Genomic DNA, 11,098 nt, shown 5'->3' on the forward strand with positions numbered 1-11,098 from the left:
TAGGCTGTAGTTTACAAAACTTACATGATGATACCTATGGCTTCAGAATTACAAGGGAGTTTCTTACCTCTTATTTGAAATGGGGAATGGGATGGTTCACCATTATCATTGCCCGGATAACCCTAGACTAGACTAGAAAGACCAAAGTGGTTATCGATATATAGTTAAATCTAAAAGTAAACCAAGCAAGAACACATTTAGGTATTATTGTGTCATGCATATCATAAGAAAAGTATTTTCAAAATAATGAGCTTCAAGAGAAGATGCATTATTGCATATTGTAATAATCTCTTATCTCTTTGTTCTGACCAAATACAGAGAAACACTTTGAGGGGGTATGCGTTTATTTCATTTCAGACTTATCATTATGCTACCAGTTATCATGGCGGAAACGTTATGGTCACCAAGTTGTCCAGTCCGTGCTACAGGAGGCAGACACTAGTTTCATGGTGATAACTAAGAAGGAAAAATGTAGAAAATAAATTAGTCAGGCATATAACCTTCATTGTGGATCTCTAAAGCCCCAGGTTTATCAATTTAGTCCTGTTTCTTTAAGGTTTCACTGACTCCCAAAACAACATCTAGCTGAGGAACAGTGGCTAAACCTGATTTTTCAAGCCCCATTACAGACTGAATAATGTATAGATAATAGAGAGCCTACAGAAGAGTAAATAATTATAATTACCATGAAGAAAGGCATAAAATATTCCTAAAGACAATGATTATCCTGCTGTGTATTGGAATAAAAATAAAGAAATATAATATATCTCATTATAGTCTAATGAAAGTTATAAAAGCCATCAGTAAAGCAATTTTTTAAAGGTTTAGAAAATATTGAAAATGTCTCACCTAAAAATGCTAAATAATCACCCAAGGTCTAAGTTGGCTTTTTTATTGTTGTTTTGCATTTCCATCTGAAAAATAAAAGACATTGAAAGAGATTGCAACCTTGTAACTAGCAAGCCATATAGGAGTGGCTCAGGGAACTTGTTCAACAGTGGGAAAACTCTGGGAGATATGAATTTAAAATTTAAATAAGGTAAACCAAAAATACACTCTGTTTATATAGCATAGACTTTATTTTATTTAAAAAAAATATGTAAGAATTAGAAATGATTAACCATAATGGATTAATCTGATTTGAACATGTGCATGATTTCTATATTCCATATCCATGGATAATACAAAAATTCAAAATATCCTGACTTTTTTTATCTGTTACAACTATTTGTAAAGCTCAAGCATTATTATAATAATAAACATTAGTTAGTGTGTCTGGGTATGTAAAAGACAAAAAGGACAAGCAATTGTTGATGTCAATTGGAAATGGTGCTGCTACTGGGGAAAATGACTTGGGTTCCTTAGAAAACGAAGTACAAATTTCAGTATGATTTAAATTTTCTATTCCTATGACCATACTTTAAATAGAGAATAGAAGCATAAACATATAATATCCTTTTCAGTATAACAGTAAAAAAATCATCAACCAAACTGCTATAAAAGCTGGGAACTTAGAACCTCTGATTCCAAAGGGGCAATCTCACACAAGGCAATGTTTTCCCAAGCCTCAGCAGAAGACATACTCCAGTTTTCTTTGCTTTACACGAGTAAAAAAAAAAATCTCAAAAAAAAAGAAAGATTCCACTGAAATATGACAAAAGGCTGTCTCAGCCACGAATCAATTTCCAGACTTGAGCCTGCTTACAGACCCAGAACCTTCTATACGAAGGGGTATCCAATTTCCCCTGTGAAATAATCTTGCTAAAATACCTAATAGTTTTACTGTTAGCCTTTTTCCAGCCCTTCACGCAGAGGGATCTACAGACTTTTATAATGGCAATTATATGCCAAGACAAAGGCAATAATCAGACTTTTGGGGGTCTATTGGATACTGGTTCTGAATTAACACTGGTTCCTTGTTCTGGAAGGCCTTAAGAAACATTGCGGACACCGGTTCTGAATAGATGTTTATTCTGGAAGACCTTAAGGAGACTTCTGACCCCCAAGTTAAAACAGTGGCTTACGGAGATCAGGTGACTAATGGAGTTTTGGCTGAAGTCAGATTCCCAGTATGACCACTAAGGTCCCTAATTCATCCTGTGCTTATTTCCCCAGTCTAAGAACCTATAGTTGTAGTATATAAACTTAGAAGTTGGCCAAATTCTCATATTGGTTCCCTGACCTGTGGAGTGAGGTTATTATGATTGCAAAAGCTAAATTAAAACCTTTAGAGATGACTCTGACAAAGAAAATAATGAATCCAAAAAAGACTCACAGTCCTAGAGTAATTGCAGAAATTAGTACAAAAAGACAGAGGTGGTAATTTTCAATACATCTCCCTTTAGCTCTGATATCTGACCACTGCAGAAGGCAGATTGATCGTGGAGATTGACAGTTGCCTCTCAAAAACTCAATCAAGTAGTGACTTAATTTGCATCTTCAGGTACATGGGTATGCAGATATTGATGCAGAAAATGATTTTTCCTCAGTATCTCTCCAGTAGTACAACCAGAAACAATTTGTTTTCATTTGGCAAGGACAGAAGCTACCTTTACACTCACCTTAAGAATATTTTAATTGTCTAACCCTGTGTCAAAACTTAGTTTGAAGGTTTCTTCATTGTCTGTCTCTTCCTTAAAATATCACATTGGCTCACTAAACTGATAGAATTATGCTGATTGGACCAAGTAGGCAAGAGGTAGCAACCACCTTTGACTTGTTGGTAACACACATGTGCATAGAAGAAGAGAAATAAATCCAACTAAAATTCATGGACCTTATAGCACAGGGAAATTTCTGAAAGTCTAGTAGCATACAGCATGAGACATTCTTTTAAAGGTGAAGGATAAGTTATTCAACTTGGCTCCTCCAACCACCAAGGAAGAAGTATAGTATTTAGTTGGCCTATTGTGATACTGGAGATGGTGTATTCCTCATATGGAGATGTTACTTATATTCCAAGTGACCTGGAAACTGTCTAGATTTGAGGGAGACCTGGAACAGCAGAAGACTTTTCAACAGGTCTAGGCAGCTATGCAAGATGCTTTCATACTTGGATCCAGAAGACCTGATAATACTCGGATTGTCAGTGGCAAGAAAGGAGCTTTGGCCAGTTCCTACTAGCAAATCACAGAATATACCTTTTATATTTTGTAGCAAGGCTCTACCATCAGCTCTAAACAACTATTTTCCATTTATGAAAGAGTTCTTCACCTATTATTGAGCCTTAGTGGAAACTGAATGTTTGGCAATAAACTCCTATTTACCATTTATTCTGAGCTGCCTATCATGAACTGGATGTTATCGTACATACCAAGTCATAAAATAGGACAAGTACAACAGCAATCTACAATCAAATGAAAATAGTAAATGTGTGATTGGATCTAAGCAAGTCCATAAGGCCAAAGTAAGTTATAGGAAGAAGTTTCCTAAATGTGTTTGATTTTTACTCCTGTTTCAATGCCGTCTTCTGCCAAGTATGCACATATAGACTCATGGGGTATGGAATATGATCAGTTGACTGAGGGAGAGAATATTAGGGCCTGGTTTACTGATGCTCTACATGTTAGTACATGCAGAAGTTGGCAGCTGCAGTATTAAAACTCCCTTCTGTGACAGCACCAAGGGATTCCAATTAATAGGAATCTTCATAGTGGGGGGGTACTTAAGACACAACCATGTGTCAATGTAATATCAGCAATCTAGTAATTGCTAAAGATGCCAAAAGCATGTTTTAGAATAAAGAGAGAATCTTTAACAAATGATGCTAGAAAAATATGTACATATTTATAAGAGTTAAATTAGACTTACATTTACCATCTTTCACAAAAACTAACACAAAATATATCAAGGATCAAAATGTGAAACCTGAAATACTGAAACAAGTAAAGGAAAGCATACAAACACCCTTCATTATATGGGTGTAGAAAAGAGCTTTCTGAATTGGACTCCATTTGAAAAATAATTTATGCCAACAATTAACAATAGATATCATAAAATTAAAAAGCTTCTGAATAGTTAAAGAAACAATTATTCATATGAAAAGAAATCTAACTGAACTGGAATCTTTGTCAGCTATAAATCTGTAAAAGAATTAATATCTAGAATACATAAAGAACTCAGAAAAAGAGACTCATAACTAAACAAACACATAGGATGTCTTCATCAGAGCATACCCTCAGGGCTCAGTTTGCTGTGCAGAAGAGGAAGTAGAAAGGTTGTAAGAGCCAAAGGTGATGGCTGAATCCAAGGAAATTGTGCCCCCTAGACAAGACTGGTCTGATGCATATGTGAACTCACAAACTGCGGCAGTACACACAGGCCCAGTTGAGGTTCAAGCCAGATGGTGTCATAGCACTGAGAGGGGGAATTAGACAAGCTCTCCCATTCCAAACAAAAAATATAGCTACACTCACTTGAAATAGAACACTTACTTGAAATAGAAGACTTAAGTTTCTTCAACACAGTTTCAAATTGCAAATCAAAACGGATTTAAAAATTCCTGGGAATCCTTCCCATATTCAATCATCAAATCCAGACACTATTGTGGATATCAGGAAGTGCTGGATGACAGGAACCTGATATAGCTGTCTCCTGAGAGGCTCTGACAGTACCCGACTAATACAGAAGTAGAGGCTCACAGCCATCCATTGGACTGAGTACAGGGTTCCCAATGAAGGAGTTAGAGAAAGGACCCAGGGAGCTGAAGGGTTTGCAGCCCCTTAGGAGGAACAATAATACGAACTAACTAGTACCCTCAGAGCTCCCAGGGACTAAAACTCCAACCAAGGACTATACATGGTAGAACTCATGGCTCCAGCTGCATATGTAAAGAAGAGGATGGCCAAGAGGGTTGTCAATGGGAGGAGAGGACCTTGGCCCTGTGAAGGTTCTATGCCCCAGTGTAGGGGAATGCCAGGGACAGAAAGTGGGAGAGGGTGGGTTGGTGAGGAGGGGTGTGGGAGATGGAACAGGGGATTGTTTTAGTTTTAGTTTTTCTTTTCTTTTGTTTTTCTTTTTCTTTTGGAAGGGAACCTGGAAAAGGAGATATTGTAAATAAAGAAAACATCTAATAAAAAAAATCCTTTTACCCTAGTCAGAATGACAAAGACCAACAAAGGAGCTGAATACAAATAATGGAGGGACTGTGGGTAAAAAGTGACACTCATTGACCATTGGTGGAATGGCAAACTAGTGTAACAACAGTAGATATCAGTGTAGAGAATTATCAAAAAACTAAAACTAGTCACCTTCAAGTTCCTCCTCTTGAGGTTCTACTAATTGAGGGTCAACCTCAACAAGCCAGAATATAAGCCCCTTGCATTTGCATAGATCTGCATTTTGCGCCTCACTTAGGGGTGTCTCGAAGTAAATACCACTGACCTTATGTCATCTTATATTTGGGGGCTTGTCCCAGGATTTGAGGAGACCCCTGGAGTGAACAATGACTAAGCTGATCAGAGGGAACAAGATTGAGCTCAGCAATGGCAACAGGCACTTAAGTATGTGTTTTTCTCTCTGTCTTCTCCTTTCACTTTTGGCTCACAAGCACTGGAAAGCCTCTGATCTTGTGGGAGGGCAAATGTCCTTAATGTAGTGACCCTGGGGAGTCTGGAGGATACTTCAGCCACCCGCCCCCCTGAGAGATTCTGGAGGATTGTACTTCTTTTGAAAACAGCAAGACACAGTATCTGCAGGAACCAACCAAGTATTGCTATAACCTGGTTTCTGAGTCCATGACAGGGGAGAATTGTCTATGTGTTGATTGTCTTTCTCTGTGTTCTAGGACTTGGACTTGGTTTTGGATGTGGGACAGACTGAATATACTCTGTTAAACATCCAAGGAATGTTTCATCCAAGGAATGGTCTACTCCATTAAATACTGGAAGGAAGTTAGGGAAAGAGGAGAAAACTTGTCAGTATTAGTAAAGAAGGGCAAATTAATTACTCTCTGTTTCTCTGAATGGCCCACTTTTGGATTAAGATGACTGACTACCCATAAGGACCTTTGACTTCCAGGTGGTCAAAGCAGTAGAGGAAAGAATCTTTAGGCCAGGATCCCTTGGACACTCAGACCAAGTTCTGTATATAGTTACCTGGAAGGATCTAGTGGAGGACCACCCCCACTCAAATAAAAGCCTTTTTGTCTCCAAGACTCACACAGCTCCTGGCCATGAAGAAAAAGAATCCTGTAGAGACCAATGAGTCTGTAAAGAAGAACATCCTCTAGGACCCTTCCACAGAGGATGTACTGATGGATCCTCCACCCCCTCACCCCCCTACCATAGCCCTGGTTTCTATGGCCCCTCCTCAAGGATCTCCCTTGACCCCTCATCCAGTATCCCTTTACCTCCCATTCCTCCAACCACAGCAAGGGAGGAGAGTGGGGTGGGACCCTTGGAACCAGGCCTGGCCATAGAGACTTGGATCAAAAGGGCCCTTTCACTAGATACAACAGTGGTCCTCTCCCCTCTGAGCCTATGGACCCATACATAGTTGAAGATAGCAATCAGGCCATGCAATATTGGCCCTTCTCTTTGGCCAACTTGTACATCTAGAAGGCTCAACACTACCCCCTTTTTCAGATAATCCCAAGGGGCTGATTAGTCTCTCTGAGAGTGTTTTATCCACTTATCATCACAAGTGGGATGATATCCAACAACTCATGAGAGTGCTCTAGTGCTGGAAACCAGAAAGAATGTTCTCTCAGATATGGGGTCACCATAGATTGACCAGGCTGTCGTCAACAGTAGGTTTTCCTTGACTAGACCTGAGTGGAATGTTAATAAGGCAGAAGGTAAGAGGCACCTGTAAGTCTACTACCAGGCTGCATTGGCAGGTCCTAAGGGGGGCCACACAACAACTCACCAATTTGACCAAGGTATGTGATGTTAAGCAGGGACCAGATGAATCAACTCGAGCATTTCTAGAGCTGCTCATGGAGGTATTCCACCAATATACATCCTATGACTCCAAGAACAAGGAGCACAAAGCTACTTTGACTATAGCTTTTATAGACTAGGCTAGTAGAGATATCAGGAAAAAGCTTCAGAGGCTAGAGAAACTACAGGATGAGTCATTGAGGGATTTAGTGCGGGTTGCTGAGAAAGTCTACCATAACAGGGAGACAGAGCAGGAGAAAAAGCAGAGTAAAAGAAAGGAAGAAGATGAAAGGAAGATGAAAAAATAAAAGTAATAGAAAAGGAATATACAGAAAATCTTAGCTGCAGTAGTTAGGAAAATCAGAGAAGAGAGACTCCAACCAAAGAGAGACAGCAAACTCCTGGAGAAGGACCAGTGCATATATTGCAAGGAGAGGGTCCGCTGAACCTGAGAGTTCCCTAACAAATGGAAACCTGGGGTGGGAAATTCCAGACCTTGGGAAAAGTGCCACAAAACAGTGAAGGTGTTATCCCTGGGAGATGACAGTGACTAGGGAGGATAGGGTTCAGACCCCCTCCCCAAACCCAGGGTAACCCTGATAGAGGAGGGGAAACCCACTCAATTCTTCCTGCATACAGGGGCTCAACAATAAGTCTTTCTCCAACCGGTGGCCCCATTTACATGAAAAAAATCTTGGGTCTAAGGAGCAAATGTCACCAAAATGTAATCACAGACTACACAAATAACAGTGGACCTAGGGATGGGGCAGGTATCACATTCATATATGGTCATAACAGATTGTCCCTACCCTTTGTTGGGGGAAGACTTACTCTCCAAGATACTCATCCTGCCCAATGGGACACAACTAACTGGCTCAAAAGGAGAGCTCATGGGTGGAGGAAAGACATCTCTGACTGACCCCTGCTGGGAGCTAAAGCTATCTGGAGCACATTTCTCCATGAAGGTCAGAGACAAACAGGTACTGCCATGGTGGACAGCACACATGTCATCTGGGCTGAACGTCTACCTGCTCCCCTACCCCTCTATGTTGACACAGAAAGCAGAGATAATTAATTGCCCTCACCAAAGCCTTGGAACTTGGGCCTGAAAGAAAATTAACATCTACATGGGTAGTAGGTATACCTTTGCCACAGCCCACATCCATGGGACTATATACAATGAGAGAGGACTGCTCACATCACAGAAAAAAAGAAATAAAAATCAAACAGGAAATCTTAAATCTGATGAAGCTGGCAACTGTGAGTATTACTCATTGCTGAGGAAATCAGAAGGGAAGAGACTCAGTGGCTTGAGGTAATAACCAGGCAGATCAAGTGGCTTGAGATGTGGCTATGCAGGAGCCTATCCTGGTTATAGGCCTGCAAGAGATACCCACTGGGGAATGGGACTGGATTAAAAGATGGCCTCACTTAAATATATAAAAAAGAAGAAAATACTCAGATTGCTAGCCACCCTACCAACTATTACCTAGAGAAAGAAGTACAATGGCACACACAACAAGGGAGAACTATAATTCCCAGAAAGCAAGCAAAAGGCTTACTAGACCAAATACACACATGGATTCATTTAGGGGATAATAAGCTTGTCCAAGCAGTTAAGGGATGTAAAGTATATATAAAAGACCTCAGATTTTGGGCCAGAGAGATAGTAGGACAGTGTAAGGAATGCCAGCAAGTGAATGCTTATGTGACCCAGAGTAAACAGGGAAAAGGATCTAGTGGGGAATGGCCTGGAGTATATTATGAGGTTGATTTTACTGAAGTTAAGCCAGGAAAATATGTTTACAAACACCTTCTAGTGTTTGTGGATACTTTCTCTGGATGGATTAAGGCTTTCCCTACCAAGCTACTGTAGTATCCAGGAAGATATTAGAGGAAATTTTCCTGAGGTTCAGGGTACCCAAAGTAATTGAATTGGAAAATGGTCCTGCTTTTGTCTCTGAGGTAAGGGATTAGCAGAGATATTGGGGACTAATTGGAAGCTCCTTTGTAAGTACTGTCCCCAGAAATCAAGGCCAGTAGAGAGAATGAATAGAACTCTAAAAAAGACCTTAACTAAATTGTCCTTAAAAACTAGCGCTGACTGGGTAGTGCTCCTTCCCATGGCTCTCTGCCAAGCCTAGAACACCTCCTCCCATTTTAACCTGACTCCTTTTGAGATCCCGGATGGGGCTCCTACTCCCTTGACTCCAGCTCTTGACTCCCCCAGAGTGACTTTTCTGGCTGATAAGGATCTTATGGTTTGTTTTCAAGCTTTCCAGATCAGCTACCAGGAATTATGACCTAGACTAAGTGCCCTGTGTAAAAAAGGTACCCCAGAAGTTCCATATGAGTACCAAGTTGGAGTTTGGGTATGTGTTAAGAGGCATAGTGCTGAAACTTGGAAGCAAAGTGGTAAGGGCCATTCATTCCTGGTGATGTTGACCAACCTCTATTAACGTGAATGGTATAACTTCCTGGGTTAACATAGCTTATATCAGACCAGCACCTGTGCCTGAAGCAAACTGGATAGCAGCCAGACACCAGAGCAACCCATCAAGCTCAAGATCACCCTTACTTCTGCAATGGCCAATGTTAAAAAAAGAATAGGCTAGCAAAGCAGAAGAAAGAGAACAGAGTCAGGGCTAGTTTGCATCTTGGTTTAACTCCTCCCCTTGGTTAACCACCCACATATCCTGCTATTGTTGACCTTTGGATCAACATATTGAACAAGCATACAGCCTTCACAAAAGAGAGAACAGGAGAAGTACAGCTTATGTTCCTGCATCAACAATATGAGACCCTGAGTATAGGACCTGAAGAATATGAGTTAGTAACCCAAGACCCCTGAGTGTAGCTTCAGGATTGGAGCTTGTTCAAGAAAAAGGGACCCAAAGGACATTTTCTAGTTCCACACCCTCCTTACAGCTACTCCCTGCCATGTGGGATCAAGGCTAGGCCAAGTTCCATTCTCTATTCACAGGAACATTCTTGAGTAAAAAATTCGCAGAATACACTGACTGATAATCATTTGACCCTCTGGAAAGTCCCAGGTACAGTTCAAATGCATGTCATACTTGCTAGCCAATAGATTTATAGGTGAATATGCTCAGCCAATAAGTTTGAACTGTGACCTTGCTGATATAACTTGTTCGCCTAAAAAGTATAAAAACTGCTTGAAATAGCCATTTGGAATCGCCTCTAGCCACTCCCTTAAGAAACTAATTAAAGGTCAACCCAGATTCACCAGAAAATAAACCTCTTGCTTCTGCATAGAAAAAAAAAAAGCTAAAACTAAATCTACCCTATACCTCAGTTGCACTACTCCTTGGCATATGCCCAAAGCAGCAAATATCCTGCTTTATAGATAATCAGTCAAGTTCATGGCTGTTCTATCTACAAAAACTAGGAAATAGCAAAAAACTAATTGTCCTTCAACCAATGAATGTAAAATGAAAACATGATACAGGAATCAATGATCATTGGTTATCAATATCTCTCAAAGTCAATAAACTCAGTTCTTCAGTAAAAAGACTCAAACTAAGAAAATGATGGATGCAAAACCAGGATCAATCCTTCTCTTGGACCCAAGAAAAATACCTTAACATCAAGGATAAACATTACCTCATGGTAAAGGGTTGGAAGACAGATATTTCAAGCAAATGGACCTAAGAAGCAAGATGGCATAGACATTTTAACATATAATAAAATATTCATAAAGCCAAAATTATCAGAAGACATAGAAAAGAATATAGTCAAAGAATTTTCCTATATCTGGTAAGATTTTATTGGTGTCCAAATATTGTCAATTTTGAGAAAATGCCATGAGCTTTTCTGAAGAAGGTATATTCTTATCATCATCATATCATAATGTTCATCAAAGAAAACATCTACTAGAATGACATTTTAATTTTAACATCTATTCCACAAGCATAAGGACACCCAAGATTATAAAAGAAGCAGAACAATGTAAATTGCATATTGACATGAACATTGACATGACAATGGGACACTTCAATACACCACTCTCACCCAAAAGACAAGTCACTGAGACAAACTAATCAGAGAAATGCTAGAGTTAGCAAATATAAACAAAATGATGCCAACAGATAAATTCAGAACATTTCACTCAGACATAAAAGAATATTTCTCTCCTCCTATTGATGATTGAATTTGCAATCCTCTACTATATACATGCTGCCTGAACAATCAGACCC

The 11,098-nt window shown here is 39.7% G+C and overlaps 1 protein-coding gene across 1 annotated transcript in view; it reads right to left on the minus strand.

The window, feature by feature from the left end:
• Positions 1–326: 326 nt before the first annotated feature.
• The window catches only part of LOC116094328 (E3 ubiquitin-protein ligase RING2-like), a 31,289-nt gene continuing 20,517 nt past the window's right edge, over positions 327–11,098 (minus strand). The window contains exons 4-5 of the mRNA XM_031376175.1: positions 850–914; positions 327–456 (exon numbers count right to left, since the gene is read on the minus strand). Coding sequence (XP_031232035.1) covers positions 892–914 — 23 coding nt within the window. The 3' untranslated portion in view covers positions 327–456; positions 850–891. The remainder of the gene's footprint in view (positions 457–849; positions 915–11,098) is intronic.

This window comes from Mastomys coucha, chromosome X (genome assembly GCF_008632895.1).
Source record: "Mastomys coucha isolate ucsf_1 chromosome X, UCSF_Mcou_1, whole genome shotgun sequence".
Taxonomy (NCBI): Eukaryota; Metazoa; Chordata; class Mammalia; order Rodentia; family Muridae; genus Mastomys; species Mastomys coucha.